Genomic DNA, 18,536 nt, shown 5'->3' on the forward strand with positions numbered 1-18,536 from the left:
CATACTTAGGGATGGACAAAGTGGTGGGGCGTTCCGTGCTCGCCCTCCCCTCACAGGCACAGCGAGGGACACAACACCTATACTGCAACTCACTCATGGCAGGAGACCGTCAAGGCAAGGCTGTGGGGGAACTAGAGTGGTTTGTGGATAATAAATACAGGGAGGGCTAAGGAAGGGAATCCTCCGATGAGCTGATAGCCAAGGGGCGTGGCAGTCACTCGACCATAGAGACCATTATCCTTATAAGGAAGGTCCACAGCATAGTAATACCCAGGAAGAGAGAGTCTTAAGCTTCCTTGGTAATGCCCTAGCTACACGTCAGGACCAGTCAGGACTTGTAAAGCTATCACTGGAATCATGGAAACACCTTCAGAAAACCACTTCTACTGGAACCTATTGTAAGTTGTTGGTTAGTCGAGTTCTCATGCGTGCTTGCCCCATCAGTGACGCAGAACTCTTGTACAACCATCACTGGAGTCATGGATACACCCGTGAGTGGAATGAACTCAGTAATTTGGTTAAAAATATTTAAGGATAGGATGATAGGTGGAAATATACCGGCATGTTTCATACAAGTGCAACATGTAGGCCTGACGGCTTCTTGCAGCTTCCCTTATTTTCTTGTTCCAAAACCTTAATGAAGATCACTGGAGCCTCTTGGAAGTACATACTAGCGATTAGATGCCGAATATTTAGAGAATGCTATCTCAATTAAGTTGTCACGATACACATCGCGAACTTAAAGTAAAGGACATCCCGGGGGAGAATCACACAGTATGTTTGAAAATATGTATATTTGGGATTTATACATGAGTTGATGCTTGATGTCACGACATTTACCAGTAGTTACTCCTGAATTTACATAGAAAATATCCATCAAGGGAAATGATGAGACAGTAACGTAGACTTAAATATATCATTCCAGCCTAAAAATTTGCCTTAAAACAAGCCTGGAGAGAAAGTGCAAAGTTGAAATTCTCCTAGCTCTCCTTAAAATGAGCTAGAGAAGAAGATAAGATGTTTGAATGACAATGTAAACTTCAATATATCCCTCTATTCACCTAACTTCTCTTAAAACAAGCAAGGAGAGAAAGTACAATGTTCAAATGACAAAGTAGGCTTAAATATATATACTTTCAGCCTCCAAACTTCCCTAAAAAGAAGCTAAGAGGGACGGCACACCATTCATTATGCCTTGTGTTTACTCTTGCCACCTTATAGATTCAAAAGGTGTGAATACTATTTTATGCTCTTATAGAAACAATCTTCCATATAATTTTGGGTAATCCTTTGGACTACTCTTTGCTAACTGGTAACTTCTGAGGGGCCTTTTTTCAGCCTTGTTGTCCTTGGCCAGAGCCCCCTGTTAAAAAAAAAATAAATAAATAAAAAATAATGCTAACAAATAAAAAAATGCTATCTACCTCTCACACACCACAATGCTCATGTCACTCACCTACACACTGCTCTGTAACTTCACCAAATACCAATAGTGAAGCCCTGAACTTTTGAACATTTTAGTAGTGATTATCTTCTGAACCACCAGAGATGCCATACCATACCACAGCCACCAGAAACTACACTGAATAAATAAATAAACTGCACCTTTTGGGCCATTCTCTAAAACACTTAGTTCTCTCATCACAACTATTTCAAAGGCTACAGATGATTAGGTGGGTTCTCAAGAGTGTTTCTCCTGTTAATAATGTAGAATTCTTGATGATGTCATTAGAACTATATAAACACCATTAAAAACTCTTGTAACCTCAACTAGAGCCTTTTGCAAGTAGTGGAAATGCAGCACAGAAACATTTCAGAACATGGCTCTCTTTCACCAGCTCTGAAACATCACATCTCAAGGAACAAACACAAACCTTTTCAATACCAAACTAAGAACAGATACACCTTTGACTAACACTAAGTAAGATGAAATGATTACAGTCAGAGGTATTCTAATTGATGACCTTTGCCTACTTTGCATGGGTGGGTCCATCAGGGACTCACAAAACACATTTTTTTTACTTTACTTATTAGTTCTATTTAATTTTTATTGTCCCTTATTTCTTTCACTAATTTCTATGCATTTTCTTTTACTTGCATTTATTGTTTTTTTCCACCTTTTTATTTATTTATTTATTTATTTTGTAGCATGATTTTAACTTTTTTAATCTTTTATTTCCATACGCTTTGAGGACTGCCCCATAATGCAGCTGGAAAGCACAAAACCAAATAACCAAATAAATAAAACACTCTGATGGCACCACACACCTTCATCTGCTCTCACTGTTGCCTTCTTCCTGCATGATCTGTTCGATGAGTTTCCTGCGCTCTGCCTGTCTCCTCTGGTTCATGGCAGACACTGACTCGTAATCATAGTTTGGCTTGAGGTCCACTGCTGCTTCCTTGGGTTTCCGTTCCTTGGCGTCTGGTTTCTTGGGCTCAGCAGTCATGTGTGTTACCTCAATGGGTCTGCCTAACATACCCTTCTCAAACTGCACAGCCATGTCCTGAGGAAGGGATATGTGCAGCATGTGATATTCCATCCAATCACATAAACAAGATGATGATGATGATGATTCCATGACTCAATATCTACAAGCCTACTCAGCCATCACATGTGTTACCTCAATGGGTTTCCCTAACATGTCCTTCTCAAACTGTACTGCCATGTCCTGAGGGAGACAAAGAGTGTAACATGTGACATTCCATCCTACCCCATAAACAGTGATGATATTTTTTGTATTGTTGTTTGTGCAAGAGGATTACTGGCCAGGGGCAACAAAATTATAAAAAATAAAAAATAAAAAAGACCCACTGAGGTGCCAGCCCTAAAGCAAAAAAATAATTCAATAAAAAATTTTAAAATAAATAAAAGGATTATCTAAAGTTGGAGATGATGACGATGATGATGATGATAATGATAATGATAATGATGATGATGATGATGGTGATGATGATGATGGTGATGGTGAAGATAATAATGATGATGATGACGATGATGATGATGATTATGGTGATTAAGAGGAAGAGGAAGATGAAGATTCCACAACTCATACCTACAAGCTGACAAACAACAACACCATTTAACATGAGAAGCAGATGAAGAGAATACAAAAAGTGAAGAGTTTGTAAGGAAAATGTCCATGAGTGAAACTGAATATTCTAATAGGAAAAAAGAACACTTAAATAATGGAAGAATAGTGTAAAGGAGTAGAAACGAGTGCTAGCAGACAAAAAAGGTAATGGAGTGTCTAGATAAAGTGAAATGTAAAGGAAGACCACTTGAATGAATAGTGTATGGGAGTAGAAACAAATACTAGCAGAGACAGAAAGCAGGAATAAGCAATGGAGTGTCTAGACAAGGAAATGTGGAGGATCTTCTGCTAAGGCCATCTCGGGAAATGAAGAAAGTAACAAAAGAGGAAGGTAGATAACAGATACAGCACCACTTAGTTTGTGAGCATGTGGTGCTTTGTCTGGCCCACCTCATTTTGGATTACTGGCCTAGTGTATAGATAGATCAATCATTATACTTACTGCTCCTTGTTTGGTCTTGTAATCTATTAAAGCTGTCCCCTTCTTGGTCCTCTGTTTCATCACCAATGCATTGATGTCTCCCCACTGTAAAGAAATACCCCAAATCAATATCACAGTCCACTTTACTAAGCTGTAACTATAATTTCTCAGGTAACAAAATACCCATCTAGTAATGCACATGTAGGATTCAGTAACACATAGAGGGAATCCAGTACTAAATGAAAGGGATCCAATACTGTATAAAGATGACCTGTACTGCATGAAGGGAATCCAATACAATATAAAAAGGATCAGTACTATATAAAGGGAATCCAGTACTACATTATAAGAGTCCAGGACTGCATACCTTATAAAAGAGGCGGTGAATCTCCTCCTCTGTGTAACCAGGCCAGTCCTCAGTGGCTGTCCACTTCACCTTGATCTTGTGGCCCTGAGATTCAGCACTCTTGGCCTCCTCAGACGTCCCTGGGATGAGAACAGTTACACATCAGTACCTTGCCAGTATCTTCAGCATTACCATCTCACAACAGTGTCAGTAGAGGCATAGTATGATAAGTTAAGTGGCCTCTTCAGATATCCCTGGGTTAAATATATCTTTAGCATTATCATCTTGTAAGTATTAGTGAATGCACAGTGTGACCAGTAAAGTACGCTGACCTTCACTGGTCGTCTCACACCCACCTCCCGGGGCTCCATTCCTCCCTCTCAGCTCCTCCTCCACCTTCCTGTTCACCTTCTCCAGCTCCTCCTCGATCAGCTTGCGGCCTTCCTCCTCTAGACGCTTCAACTCTCGCCGGAACCTGACACAAGAAATTCACACCACAATTATATGAGCAAGTAAAACAAATATAGGAAGCAAGCCCTTCAGAATACGCCCTTATTTTTTTGCCAGTAATATGAGTATTCACACTATCCCTCATCCATGTCAAAGAAATTCCTTACATATAACAAGGATCTGATATATACGTTCAAAAGGGATGTTTCAAGACACTTCCCCTCATAATTTTGGATATTTTTATGAACAATTTTCTTTTGGGACTGACATCCTTAGTAAACATTTTTTCTTTTGCCATCTTTTTGTTGCCCTCTGAATGTAAAAAGACAAAAAATTTAATGAACTTCAATCATGAGAATTTAAGAAAATCAAGACTGCAAAAGGCCAGAGGACCAACACAAGCCAGCTCCTGAGAAGTGCCTTATTTATTACTCTCCTCCACACAGCAAGTCAACAGCACAACACCCTCACCTCTCCTCCTCAGACAGGCGTGGTTGTTCCTGTGCCTGCCTCTCCCGCTCCTCAAGCTCTGACCGCAGCTTCTGAGTCTTGGCGTCAGCCTCCCTTGCTCGAAGTTTCGCTGCCTTACGCCCTTTGAGAAGCTTGTCGTAGGCTTTTCTTGTTCCTGGGAGATTGTAAGATACAGACAGTGTTATTCTATATTTTCCTTTTATATTTATTAATCATTTATTTATTTTTTTTTTTATGGTGTAGTATGGTGGTCCACTAGACTGTCCCTTTCATTGGGGGCTGGCAAGGCTAAGAGTGTGAATGATGTGTGTGTGTGTGTGTGTGTGTGTGTGTGTGTGTGTGTGTGTGTGTGTGTGTGTGTGTGTGTGTGTGTGTGTGTGTGTGTGTGTGTGTGTGTGTGTGTGTGTGTGTGTGTGTGTGTGTGTGTGTGTGCGGTGCCTTGTCTGGGCCAGCCTGGTACATAGATAGATATAGATAGATATATTTCTTTTTAAATAGTACACTAAATTAACTACTAGTTGCTATTCTCAACTCCAGCTTCCTTCCTCTTATCCACCATTCTACCACTCAACTCTGCTGCAATGACTACAAGGAGGCAAGACTCTATTAGTGATAAACTCCATTAATTATAGTTCATACAAACAAATGCTTATTACAGTTTACTATAAATTGATTCATACTACTATCATATTTAAACTTCAACACTATATATTTTTTCTTTTATGTAGGACAGGCACAAAAGGTCCATTATGGTGCCAGTCACTAAAGCAGAACCAAAAGATTTAGCCAAGAATAGAAAAACAAAAAAGTGTTTATGTATCTGACCTGCATCTAAAAGAACTTCCAAAATTTTCTGCAGCTGGTCAAATTCTGCAGCTGCGTCAGGGTTGTCTGGGTTTTTGTCTGGATGGCATTTCAATGCCTTCTTCCTGTAAGCTTTTTTAATCTGTAACATGAAAAAAGTAAGATAAAAATCTTTCAATATATTTTACTTACTACTAATATTACCACAAGGCATCCTTTACATTTTTTTCCCATCATAATGCTTCCTTCATATTTTTTCCCTATCTCTGTATCAAAAACCTTTCAACATATCTTGCCTACTACTAATACCACTACTATTATTATTAAGACAAAAAGTCTTCTGCACTGCATCTATTTCCCCATTACAATGCTTCCTCATTTTTTTCTTCCCAAATCTATAGTAAAATCCTTACAACATATTTCATCTATTATTATTATTATTATTATTATTACTACTACTGACACAAAGTCTTTTGCACCTTTACTTTTCTCTATTACAATGCTTCTTTGGCTCTTCTTCCTAAGTCTGTATTAAAAACCTTTCAACATATTGGTAAAATTGCAGTTTCATCCAATATCCCCAATCTCTACCCACACCCCTCCAACCTCTCCAGCAAGCCTGGGTGGCCTGTGGGTTTTTTTTTTTTTGGGGGGGGCACATACGAGTGATATATAGACTTTGAAAATGTAGGGAAATTTCCCTAGAAGTAAAGGAAATTTCCTAAATGTAGCAAACCAAAAACCTATTATAACCAGGAGGCTGTGCCCCCCTTGAACCCCAACCATTAGTATATTCAAACACAACCACAAAGCTAAGGTAACCTAACCTAACCTTACCTATCCTAACCTAACTTAATTCCGTCCCGACCTTATTATTCATTTGCAACAAGGTAATATGGGGTTAGAAATGCTCATAGCAGTGTGATCTAGACCGTGAGACACTTCATACTTACATGCGGTTTATTGGAGGAAACTGCAATTATACCAACATATTTATCTACAATTACTAACAATTACTACTACCACTACAATTGGTAATACAAGAGTCTTTTGCACCTCTCTCTCTTTCTCTATTACAATGTTTCCACAGTCAGTTTTTTTATCACTGTATATTAGAAACCTTTCGATATATTTTACCTACTCATACTACCACTACTATTATACTACTACTATAACACAAGGCTCCTCACCTCAGACTCATTTGCCCCGAGGGACAACCCGAGTATCTCATAAATGTCCAGCTTCATCAGCTCAGTATACTTCTTTTTGGACATTTTCAGAACGTGTTATTGCGTGTGAATGACTGAGAGAGAGAGTGAGCGAGTAGTGTCCTGAGTAACCACCACGTCTGCTGCCCGCCTGTTTGTTTACCTCTCTCTCTTTCTTTCTCTCTCTCGGATTTTTTTAATGACATGCGACTTTTGAACGGAGCAGTATTTTCTAGGTGACTCGGTTCACACGATTTATGGGAACCTACAGGCATCGTGCAAACATAAGTCATGTAAAAGAAAAAAACATTAAAAATGATAGGAAGAAAGGAGGTTAGGGTACTTTACCAGTTAAATTGCACTATTTTGTCATAAAATCTGTAGTATCAAGAATTTATTTACGTGAATGATGCTAACACCTAAATATCATATTATGATTAATAAGAGAGGAGAAAAGGGAGGGAGGAAAAAGAGGGAGAAAAAGAGGGAGAAGATTCTTGAGTAACGACACGGGAGGGAGCACCGTGTCGAAAGCAACATTCGTGAAAATCTTAACTCAACCTTCCAAGGCGCTCATAGCTCCGGGTTATGTATACTGACGGGGTCTAGAAGTTTTTTTACGGATGAGTTTTACAACAATAACAAAAGTTCTTTTTCTTTACGAAAAAAATTGGGTTGGGCGCCTTGTGAAGGAATTAGATTTTCAGTGAATCGCCCTTACTACAGATACGAACGTCTTAAGGACTTAATAACTTGTGGTAACCTCAAGTGAACCTGCCGGGCCTGGGAGGACTGAGGTGAGGGAACGTGTGCACTTCGCTGCTTGAAATTTAAAGTTTCTGTCTTAGAGGTGTAGTTGTCCTTCTCCGCTGCCCTCTGAGGCAAAGCCGACCTTCACTCTGCGGCAGGCACTGAGGCACTTAAGCCGGGCAACGGTGTAGCTGTAGGTTAGTGATCGTGAGGCAGCACACCCCGGCACTCATTGGTTCGGAGATGTGGCCACGCATATGTCCAACTTTCTATTGAGATTTCCAGTATTCACTCCCTTGATGTTACGAATGTATGCTGGGAGGCAGTTGGATTGGCGGTCGCCCTTGCTTGAAACAATGCTGTGCCGGGGGCCCTGTGGGGCAGTTTGTAGGGAGGTGGAACTGGCACATTTTCTTTTGTTGTTGCATTCCTACTTCTGAGTGAATGTGTGTGGTGATTGGTAAATATTAAGAAGAGTCGTGTGGCCCTATTTCATATATATATATATATATATATATATATATATATATATATATATATATATATATATATATATATATATATATATATATTTTTTTTTTTTTTTTTTTTTTTTTTTTCTCCCAGTTCCTACCTCTTACAGCGTTGGGGACCTGGTGGGAAAGCAGGGTTTTTGGGTGAGAAAAGCAAAAATTTAGCCAAATACTGCCTTTTACCTCCAGAATTAAATAGGGAGCTGCATTACTGCTGCTGCAGCTCTCATATTTACCAGTTTAGTTAGGTTAGGTTTTATCTTTAAGATTTTTATTTGGATGGGACAGTGGTTTTCACTTATTTTCCAGGTACATATAATTTTTATATTCTATTATTCTTTCCATTGAGTATAATTTCTATTTTCTGAGTCTTACCCAGTAATTGATTTTTTATCATTTTGTTGTCTTGCTTGTCAGATGTTTTTGTGCATGAGGTGAATGTCCTTTGTGATTTAGTTGATATGTTTGCTTGGAGCAGCTCCACACCATTCCCTGTGGAAGATTAAAAGGAAAAACTATACTATAGAACAAATAAAAAAGTACTGACAGGATTGCACCTTAAAGCTACACAGCCTAGAGTTGTGATGGCCTGGCAGGATCACAGCTCAAAATAATCCAGCCCAACAGTCCTCAACTCATGATAGGGTATCTGTGTAGCTTTTCTATCATTATTAATTTCCAGATTTTGGTCGGAATTACTGGAAATGGTGAGATCTAGGATGGGGACAGCTGTATATGCATCTACTTATCGTTTGAAACTGTAGTTCTAGCATATGTCATATATGTCTTGAATATCTTGAAAGGAAAATAATACCTTGTGATATTTTTTGTAAATATGTACTATTTTTTTATTATACTTTTCAGAAACAATAATGTGAAGGAAGGCACAACAGCACCACCACCATGACAATCCAGGACTTTGTAACCTCCCTGACAGACAACCCATACTTCAGCGCCGGGTTTGGCCTGTTCGGGGTGGGTGCGGGGGCAGCAGTGATGAGGAAAGGGTACATGGTGGGTATAGGTGTTCACTGTTTGTACATACTAGGACCACTTTGCTCTTGTCCCTCTCAGCAAACACACTTGATGGCTGCCCCAAAAATAAGCCAAATCATTGGTTACTGTCAAATGTTACTTGTGGACTTCACACCTCAGAGCAGCCATATAGAAAGTGAGATTTTCAAAAAATTTTAATTGCAGTCTTAATATTGTTTTATGCTAATAATTTCCTTTATTTATATGCATTCAGACATTGTGTGCTTGTGCATAATGCTTTAAATTGTGTATGGTTTTATTACATATACTTTTCAGGTCATCTAGATATTTCCTATTAGATGCACAGTATAGCTGTGAAAGGCTTTTTTGTCACCATTTTCAGTAATTATATAGGTATGGTATACATCTGTAAGGCTCATGTCCAATGTTACTGTAAAGTGTTTGGTGTATAAGTCCTTTTTCCCTGCTGGCAGATGGGTATGATTCTGTTCCGCCGGCACTACATGACAACACTGGAGGTGCCATGCCGAGACAAGTCCTACCAGTGGCTGCTGCAGTGGATTACCCACAAGGGGGCCAAGAAGACACAGCACCTCAGTGTGGAGACAAAATTCCAGCAAATAGAGACTGGCAAGATCACGACACGCCATGACTTTATTCCCAGCGTGGGTGAACATTTCTTCTGGTGAGTGTATGGATGCATAGGTCTTGTAGTTATGTGTTATTTACCACAGAATCATTTGATGTTTGTTTTCATGGCCATTTTGATTCCCCTCTTTTCTCTTTGAGCTTTGTCTGAAAGTGACTGTAAACCAAGGACACCCTCTTGTTTTCCTTTTGCTGTACATACTGATGAAGATCTGGTGCTGCTGTTTGTGTTAAGGACTTAGGATAAACTAAATATGACATCTGGTATACTGCACTGCAGTGAATTATAAAAGCTTCAAGGTATATATCTTAGATATTATCTTAAAAGAACACTTAATTTAGTTTAGATGGAAGCTTTGAGGCTAATGGGTATGATGGTGGGGCAGGTACGGGGGCACCTGGCTGAAGGTAGAGCGCACTCGTGAGCAGCACACGCTGGACCTGCAGCATGGCACACCTTGGGAGACTGTCACATTCACTGCCTTTGGCAAGCAGAAGCAACTCTTCCATCGCATAATCTGTGAAGGTGTGTACTTGTGCAGTGTTCCAATAAATGTATATATTGCCCACAGGTTTCAGCACCTGACAAACACTTTTATTATTATATGTTCAGATAAAGAACATAATTGGTGAAGTAGTTATGTGAGGATTTCAATATTGTGTATAAACAAAGATGTCAAGTAATATCCTCATGGCCATTAGTAGAGTTCCATCTGCTTTGACTTAAAATATATTTCGGAGGCATTACTCAAGTTTTACTGAGACAGGGACAAGGTGTGAAGTGGTATGCTGATTTATCCTGGAAATATTGCAGAATTGATGGAGTATGATAACCGAAGACTGTAGGTGGGGTACAAGTTGTTTGAGTTAGTTGTAAAATGGGTGTATTGTACTCAGGACTCAGCTCATTTCATTTATGATTATTGTATTGTCTTTTCTTTGTCTTCCATGAACTGGCTCTTGAGTGGTATCAGTGATGGTGATGACAGTTAACATTATTTAATTATGTAATATACAGAATTCAACTAGGCTGTAATTTTGTTTTTCTCCATTAAAATCAATGTGTAAGTGGCTGAAAGTCATATTTGATTACATCAGACCTAACCCCTCAATGCACAGTGGACTTTTGAGTTTCTTTTGCCAAGAGTAAATATACACATACACATTAGAGTAAGGCAAAGGAAAAATCATCCTGCACTGAGACATAACAATCTTTTCAGGTATAAGGGAACATGGATACGAATAGAACGGACAAGATCACAGCAAACTTTAGACCTCCATATGGGTGTTCCCTTCGAAAATGTCAAACTCACTTCCTTTGGCAAGAATAAGGATCTTTTCCTTGATATTTTAGCTGAGGGTTAGTGTTGCATTGCCTCTGGTTTCCAAGGTGCAGCTGTACCTTGAAATTCACCCTGAAATTCACGATGCAACTAGTGAAAAGTTGCATTAGTAGTATTATATATTTATATATATATTCATGCACTCTGTGGACCTTTGCTTCACTCTTTGTTAGCCTTGACTGGTGCCCCTCTTACATAACAGAAAAATTCTATGCACATTTCTACAAGTTTTCAATAATGTGTATGAATTCTTCCATTGCAGCCCGTGACTTGGCAGTGAAACAGAATGAAGGAAAGACCATCATGTACACAGCATATGGCTCTGAATGGCGGCAGTTTGGCAATCCTCGTAAGCCCAGGCCACTCAACTCCGTAGTTCTGGATGAAGGAATTGCAGAGCGGATACTTACAGATGTGCAAGATTTCATGAATAATCCTGAGTGGTATTCCAACAGAGGTAAGAGAGGGGGAAAATATATTCAGTCATTGTTTATAGATTTTTATTCATGGCATATTATCAGTCCTTGTTTATTGTTAGCAAGTGAAAAAAAAACCTTGCCAAGAGTTTGAATTGAATATCAAGAGTATTTGGAAATTTGATGACAGGATGAAGTTCCTTGAAATATTAAGTGTCTGACATGCCACTTGTTAGAAGAGAGGTGCCATATGACAAGTACATATGTTCTCATGGTATCTCATGTGTAGTGTCAGTGTTATTATTTGCATTGCATAATTGGTGTTGCTGCCCAATCTGAAACATTAGCCCATTAGTTCAGACCTTCCAAACCAGCCATATCCAATTATGCCAACCTTCCCTCAACACTCAACTGAATCTGTACAGTGGACATCAGACTCCTATGCACATACACTTTTAAGAGCTTGATATTTTTTGGATATGGTAATAAATTCTACATGTGTATTTTTCAATTTCCACTTCATTATGTAACTCATTTTCTTGCCTCAACTTTCCATGACTTGAACTCTATCGAGAGAGAGGTTTCAAGACATTTATCCTCCAATTTTTTATGATCCTTTTGACCTAACTTTAGGCACTGGCACTCTCAGTTGGCCTTTATTATTATTATTATTATTATTATTATTATTATTATTATTATTATTATTATTATTATTATTAATATTATTATTATTATTATTATTATTATTACGGTTTTTTTTTTAGCTATTTTTGTTGCCTGTGCCCATAAAGAAAAAGAAAAAAACTCAGTCTGCAGATCCACACTGTGAGCTGCTTTGTCTTCCAGGAATTCCATATCGGCGAGGGTACTTGCTGCATGGCCCACCTGGGTGTGGCAAGAGCTCCTTCATCACAGCACTGGCAGGGGAGCTGCAGCTGGGCATCTGTGTCCTTAATCTTAGTGAAAGAGGACTTACTGATGACAGACTCAATCACTTACTGGCACTTGCTCCTGAGGTAAGGAACCATCTTTAGCACAGTGGTGAAGACAATTACAGTGGTGAAATAGGAAGTACTTGACTTCCTGTGCCTTAAAAAAATATACTGTGATGTGGAGGTGGTAATAAGATGACATTATGACTGACTTACTGGATACTAAATGTACTGTGAGGAAGATTTGTAAGTTTTCTTGTATAAGCAACATGTCTTATCATATCAGATTTGTCAGACGGGACAGTGCATGGCGAATGTGTCCCTGCCTTGGTCCCTGTATCTGTGGCTGTAAGGTTGTTATGTAGTTTACCACAGTGTTTAGTTAATCCATCAGCACAATATAGTCCTATCTTTCCATTGGTTCTAAGATGCAAGTAAATAGATTTGCAAGGATGTGCATATATTGACTGTTCTTGGAGGCCTAATTGAACAGAAGTTTATATTTCACCCAACAGAACACTATAATCCTGTTGGAAGATGTTGATTCAGCTTTCACAAATAGAGAGGAAACTGCAGAAGGTATGTGTACATGGGAACAGTTGCTCTTGAATTGTTGGTTATCACTTGTTTATGTCCTCATATTTTACAGTATTTTTGAGTGTTTGTTCATTTTTACTAAGACATCATCTTTCACTGCATTACATTTTTTTTTTTTTTTTTTTTCATTTTTCATTTCAACAGTGAAGGCAGCATATTCTGGGCTGAACAGACTGACCTTCAGTGGACTGTTGAACTGTCTTGATGGTGTTGCATCTTCAGAAGCAAGGATAGTGTTCATGACAACCAATTATCCTGAAAGGTATGGTTTTAAATATAAGTTAAGGTAAAAGTTGTACTTTTGAGAAAACTCTAATCTAGTATAAGCCTAAATGATGAAAATACAAAATGGTCAGTTTTTTCTTTTTACCTAAAGATTTACATTTTTCTATTCTGTCAAAATAGCTCATTAACTTTGTTTTTTTGCTTTTTCATGCATTTCTTATACCAGGCTAGAGTTTTCCCACTAGTACATACATTAAATTTTAATATAGGCTTTGTTACCAGCTTTATGAGAAAAATACTTAATAGAATTGAACTTGTGTTACGCAGACTTGATGCAGCCTTGATCCGGCCTGGTCGTGTGGATCGGAAGGAGTACATTGGGTATTGCACGCCACATCAGCTGGTGACAATGTATCGGAGGTTCTACCCTGAAGTGCCTGTTGACACTGCATTCTCCTTCTCGGAGGTCAGTATATTCTCTTTACTTTTGCATCTCATTGTTGTCTGCCTGATTCCACAGCCACTCATATTAAAGAACACACCCCTTAATGAACACTTTCTTGACAGGTAATACAAAACCTAAAGGTGCCTGTAAGTGCTGCTACTGTACAAGGCCACTTCATGCAGCACAAAGAGGACCCCATGGGAGCACTTCATAATGCTTCAAGTTTAAAGCCTGGAGATTTAATTTAAAAACTGTATAGTAAATTAAAATCAATGTGAAATATACTGTAAATATGTATAGTGTTTGGAGTTATCCTGATATTATACATTTCTCTGTAGATGGGTAGATCATACTTATTTGTGATACTATAAACACATCCCTATTTCACAAGAGACGATTAATATTTAGAGACATATGTAATGCACTAGAATGGGTAAAGGTATTCATGGAGTATCAGATATTTTGGTACCCAATATGGCAATAATTATGTAGTAGAGGCAAAAACAAACAAGTACCGGGTGATAGTTGCTGGTGGTTGTGGAGGGAGGAATTTACGTTCTACTTGGCTGCAGCAAGAGCCAACATCCTGGTGTCATACAGAGGTACACTGCAAGCTTCATTGGCTCATACTGCAGCACTCCTATGTTCTGATATAAACCTTACTCCTGACTAATGTTGCATGCATTACACCCCAACCATCCCACAGAGTAACCCGTGACTAATATTTGCAGAGATGACAACAGGTGCTGCAGCTTCCCCACATCCCTTGGGACATTCTTGAAGAACATTGAAACAAATGACATCTTAAATATTTTTTTATATACTGTAGCAACATTCATTATTGTACATAAATAGATACCAATCTAGAAATATATGGGTATAGAGGTAAAAAGATAGATGCACACATATGAACATATAGGCAAACATACCATCTTTTCTCTCAAATACATTCAGGCTACTTTCTGATACCAACTCCTTATAAAAGAGGATCAGAATTCATCATGTTTGGGGGGAAATCTACGAAAGAATCCCTTGGTCCTCAAACCTTTAAATACTCTGGTGTAAAATTCATCTTCAGAAAAGGGCTTGTTATACTTTAAGAGATTACTCAAAACCTCAGCTTCAGTTTTAGACTTTTCATATTCCTCTAACCAATAACTTTTTTCGTTTATGTTGTCCGTCAACACTGTCTTTGGTTCTGGACAGCCATAGTGTCTTGTGTCAGCAATTTTTGTCTCATAGCTTGTCCTGCTAGTCAAGTGTGGGTGGCTGCGATATATCTCATCACAGACAAAACACTCATAATGATCTATAAAACTGCCCCTCTCCAAATCATCAAGACCCCATTGGCGTTCATTCATTGCAGCAATCAGTTTCAAATTTGTTATTTCCCCCCGAGTCTTGTGTGTCAGGTGAGCTTCATACAAAGAGTCATCTCTCAGTAAAAGGTGGAGATAATCTGCCAAGTCCTTAGGGGAAGCAAAGTCTGATATTTTAATGACTGATCTCTCATTTGGAGCCCAGTCTGTTATACTTTGTGATCCCCAGTACACTGGAACAGATCCTACCATTAATGGGCGCCAAAACTTTTCAGTAATATAATCATCACATCCATAGTTTTCCATTGACAGTGTAAATTTGTACCTAGCCAGAATGCGCCAAAAATCTGGATGATTAAAATGTGAAGCATCCGCAATGTGAGGTGGCAGTGTTTTTGAGTTAAGACAGTCCCCCAAGGAGTCTACCTTGATGTACCTAGAGAGTTCCATCATATATTTATCACGTTCTGATGGAGTGTCACAGTCTGAGTGAATATAAACAAGTGGAGCAATTTTTCCAAAAGATTTTTCAATTTTGTCATCTACAGGTCCTTTGTTTTTTGTGCTAGCTGAGCCTTTTGGGAATTGAGCATTATTACCATTTACTGATTCCTTCTTTTCTGCAGTGAATACTCTTTCTTTTGAATTAACATTTTGTAATTCGTCACTTTTTTCTGAACCCAAATAACTCTCCAGAAACTCATTTTTCTTCTTAGTAGGTACAAACTCTTCCTTGGAGGTGAGAGAGTCAAGGGAAGGAAGAAACTGGAGACTAAGAGGGAAGTCACTCTCCCATTTAAAGGTTCCAGTAATATTAAACAACCCTACAACAGGAGGATGATTCAATATTGGCCTGTTTTTAGGAGACTCCTCGTGTAAGAGTCCCCACCAAATGTCCTTCTTTCGGGGCAGTGGAAGGTCAGTGGGATCAAAATCAGTGCCATAAAAGAGGAGCACTTTAACATTGGGCTGGTGGATCAAACTGCGGTCCTGAGTGAGGCAGCAGTTCCCCAGGGTGCAGTAGCGGGACAGGCCAAGAACACCAGTGAAGGGAGTCCACCACAGAATGACTGGCAACTGCTTGTCCTCACGGCAGTCTTCAACATCTTCCTCTACAAAGTCTTCATATTCGTCCAAATTTGTTTGAATCTTGTAGTATTCTTCCAAGTGCTCTTCATGCTGTTGTTGTCTTCCTTCAGAGGTTTTCATTAAAGAGACATGTATTACAGTACAAATCATGCAAACAGCAAGATAATTTTGTTTCATTTTACAGAATATACTCAATATACTCTATGGTAAGTCTACTCTTTGAATGATGTATGCAATTTTTATATTTCTAACTTTGATCTTTCAGCACTTATGTTAAGCACATGTACACATCAAGCTAAGATAGAATAGTATTAAGCAATTTCAAGAGTATAGAGTAAAGTTCTAAGCCTCTGGAAGGTTAGATAGTTTTCATTGAGTAATTAAAAACTGAGAAAGAAAATGTTTTTGCAGATCTGATAATAACTAATCCAAGAGTTTCACAAACAGCTGTTCCCTTATGATGAATGTTGCCATAATGGTTCTGAGCATCATTAAGCGTTGGGTTTTATTTGGTCCCTCATGCAGTTGATTTGCAGGCTGAAGTGCTTTCTGGCAGGATTACAGCCCACAGGTCTCCGTCAGGACTTGTTAGTCAAGGAGAGGAGGCTGTAGTGCTGAAGGTAGCCACTGGCATAGCTCTTCACACCAAACACAAGTTCTGTCATGGCCACACTTTGTTTCTAGTCATTCATAAAACTGGACAAATATTTCTCATTCTTGGTGTTATGAAAAAACAGACCACCTTCACTTGATTAGTGTCATTATAAACTGTGGTGGGATGAAGTGCTGGTGGGAATGCAGTGTTTGTCAGGCTCAAAAGAATCAAACTTCACAAAGAATAATCAGTGTCACCATGTGTGCATTCCTGGTGTGTGTTGGTGCTTCACCCAACAAGTGATCTCTGCAAAGAACACAGGAAAATATGCATTACTACAGGGGCTTTCAACCTTTTGCAAGCTGGGCCTCCCCCAAAGCTGATTCAATGCAGTTGGGGCTCCCCTCCTCCCTGTGCCACCCATCCACTATATAAAATGAGTGAATTAATAAAAAAAAAAAATCTTTAAAAATACTCCATTTGACATGCTAGTACATGGACACCAACTGTGACAATACTGAGCACACCTCTTGATAAAGCTGAGGGCACCAAGCAGTCTGCTTCTGATGAGGAATTCAACGTTTGATTTCAGTGGGCTGAATGCACATAAGGCTTCAATGAAATGTATTAATGCATAATACTGGCATACAGGTACTTTACACATTCCAATTTACATATGTCCATTTTCCTCTTGTAGTATTTTGCTCATCTGTTACTACAACAAACACACACTGCTGCTGCATCATAGAGCATACAAAGGTTAACGGAATATTTGACCCCAACTACAAAGCTGATTAGATTAAACTGGTAACATTCTGATGGATGCGGCCTCTTTGGCAAGGTCAGGTTGTTACAATAGCAAATAAAGGAGACACAGACAGCAAAGAATCATATGGTTCCATCTTGATTGTTATTGTTACAGCAGCATAATAAATGACACACATAGCAAAGGACCACACGCTTCCATCTGGATTATACGAGATGGAGGAGGAGGAGGCATGCTGTCAGATACAAGGAAGAAATGAGGAAGCACTGGTTCACAATGCGCAGCTGGAGTCACACGTTCAATAGTCTCTTCCTGAGGACGTGTGTAAGCATATGCTACAGTGGGCAGAGGATAAAGCTGAGACTTCACACATTAAACACCGTACATTCACCTTCCTCCATTGCGTCCCTCCACCTCCCAACACACTAAGCACCATACATTCCCATTCCTCCCTTGTTCCCTCCCACCTTCCAACACATTAACCATACATTCCTCTTCCTTCCTTGTTCCTTCCCATCTTTCAACACAATGAACACCATACATTTCCCTTCCTGTGTCGCTCCTTCCCACCTGCCCAGAATAATGCCAGCCAGTGTCAGTCAAGGAAGGTAGGTATATATGTACCTAAAATCCTTGGTGTCAGCCTCGGCAGCGTGTGGGAGTGTCAGGTAGCGTGTGGGAGACTAGGAAACTGCGTGTGGGAGACTGGAAAGTGCGAAACAACGAGTGGGAGTGTCAGGCAGAGTGCAGGAGTGTCAGGCAGTGTCTGGTGATTGTTGGCAGCGGTGCGCCACTCTGGCATACTCAGGTGGTAGATTTACTCTCGCGTCTTGTGGAGCAAATTAAACAAAATGAAACTTCATATTTTTCGTAGCTCAACAAAATATGATTTATGATTCCTTATTAAATTGGCTTTGTTCGCTGCATTCACTGTTTTTCCGAAAATCAAATTTGGTTGTTTTGTTTACATCGAAGTAACCAACTTGACCTGAGTACTGATTCCTGTCTTATTAGCACGTATATTCCAATTAGCTTGTTTGATAAGATTTACAGATTTGCTTTACCCATGGTTTAATTTATTATACAAAAAGTGTTTACAAATCGCCAG

At 39.1% G+C, this 18,536-nt stretch overlaps 3 protein-coding genes across 7 annotated transcripts; 1 reads left to right on the plus strand and 2 right to left on the minus strand.

Annotated features, from left to right (window-relative positions):
- Positions 1 to 779: 779 nt before the first annotated feature.
- Positions 780 to 6,993, minus strand: LOC135112123 (dnaJ homolog subfamily C member 17-like). Its single transcript, XM_064026135.1, has 8 exons — positions 6,778 to 6,993; positions 5,609 to 5,729; positions 4,784 to 4,937; positions 4,219 to 4,337; positions 3,884 to 4,002; positions 3,538 to 3,621; positions 2,269 to 2,507; positions 780 to 1,363 (listed from the first exon to the last, which is right to left on the minus strand). Exons 1-7 carry the CDS (start codon positions 6,859 to 6,861, stop codon positions 2,271 to 2,273), a joined length of 918 nt encoding a protein of 305 aa, XP_063882205.1. The 5' UTR covers positions 6,862 to 6,993; the 3' UTR covers positions 780 to 1,363; positions 2,269 to 2,270.
- Positions 6,994 to 7,318: 325 nt separating this feature from the next.
- LOC135112121 (mitochondrial chaperone BCS1-like) lies at positions 7,319 to 13,954 on the plus strand. Of its 4 annotated transcripts, none has more exons than XM_064026130.1 (10): positions 7,319 to 7,592; positions 8,922 to 9,071; positions 9,527 to 9,738; positions 10,088 to 10,227; positions 11,307 to 11,501; positions 12,307 to 12,476; positions 12,908 to 12,971; positions 13,134 to 13,251; positions 13,542 to 13,680; positions 13,782 to 13,954. In XM_064026130.1, exons 2-10 carry the CDS (start codon positions 8,961 to 8,963, stop codon positions 13,905 to 13,907), a joined length of 1,275 nt encoding a protein of 424 aa, XP_063882200.1. In that variant the 5' UTR covers positions 7,319 to 7,592; positions 8,922 to 8,960; the 3' UTR covers positions 13,908 to 13,954. The 4 variants fall into 4 exon arrangements, with proteins under 4 accessions (XP_063882200.1, XP_063882201.1, XP_063882202.1 ...); XM_064026131.1 differs by lacking the exon at positions 10,088 to 10,227 and adding an exon at positions 10,922 to 11,061; XM_064026132.1 differs by lacking the exon at positions 7,319 to 7,592 and adding an exon at positions 7,600 to 7,742.
- Positions 13,955 to 14,461: 507 nt separating this feature from the next.
- Positions 14,462 to 18,228, minus strand: LOC135112126 (alpha-(1,3)-fucosyltransferase 10-like). 2 transcript variants are annotated; one of them, XM_064026139.1, is made up of 2 exons: positions 18,053 to 18,228; positions 14,462 to 16,968 (listed from the first exon to the last, which is right to left on the minus strand). In XM_064026139.1, exon 2 carries the CDS (start codon positions 16,242 to 16,244, stop codon positions 14,649 to 14,651), a length of 1,596 nt encoding a protein of 531 aa, XP_063882209.1. In that variant the 5' UTR covers positions 16,245 to 16,968; positions 18,053 to 18,228; the 3' UTR covers positions 14,462 to 14,648. The 2 variants fall into 2 exon arrangements, with proteins under 2 accessions (XP_063882209.1, XP_063882210.1); XM_064026140.1 differs by having other exon boundaries at positions 17,999 to 18,212.
- Between the last annotated feature and the right edge of the window lie 308 nt (positions 18,229 to 18,536).

The sequence above is a fragment of the Scylla paramamosain genome, chromosome 23 (assembly GCF_035594125.1).
Source record: "Scylla paramamosain isolate STU-SP2022 chromosome 23, ASM3559412v1, whole genome shotgun sequence".
In the NCBI taxonomy this organism is placed as follows: domain Eukaryota; kingdom Metazoa; phylum Arthropoda; class Malacostraca; order Decapoda; family Portunidae; genus Scylla; species Scylla paramamosain.

What these genes read in the sequence shown, in the direction of transcription:
- LOC135112121 (XM_064026130.1), top strand. Translation starts at nt 8,961, where the DNA reads ATGACAATCCAGGACTTTGTAACCTCCCTGACAGACAACCCATACTTC. An exon ending in CCATCGCATAATCTGTGAAG is followed by an intron (nt 10,228 to 11,306) that starts GTGTGTACTTGT and finishes CTTCCATTGCAG; the next exon opens with CCCGTGACTTGGCAGTGAAA. An exon ending in TAGAGAGGAAACTGCAGAAG is followed by an intron (nt 12,972 to 13,133) that starts GTATGTGTACAT and finishes TCATTTCAACAG; the next exon opens with TGAAGGCAGCATATTCTGGG.
- LOC135112126 (XM_064026139.1), bottom strand. Translation starts at nt 16,244, where the DNA reads ATGAAACAAAATTATCTTGCTGTTTGCATGATTTGTACTGTAATACAT.
- LOC135112123 (XM_064026135.1), bottom strand. Translation starts at nt 6,861, where the DNA reads ATGTCCAAAAAGAAGTATACTGAGCTGATGAAGCTGGACATTTATGAG. An exon ending in GGAAGTTCTTTTAGATGCAG is followed by an intron (nt 4,938 to 5,608) that starts GTCAGATACATA and finishes ACAATCTCCCAG; the next exon opens with GAACAAGAAAAGCCTACGAC. An exon ending in GAGGAATGGAGCCCCGGGAG is followed by an intron (nt 4,003 to 4,218) that starts GTGGGTGTGAGA and finishes TTCTCATCCCAG; the next exon opens with GGACGTCTGAGGAGGCCAAG.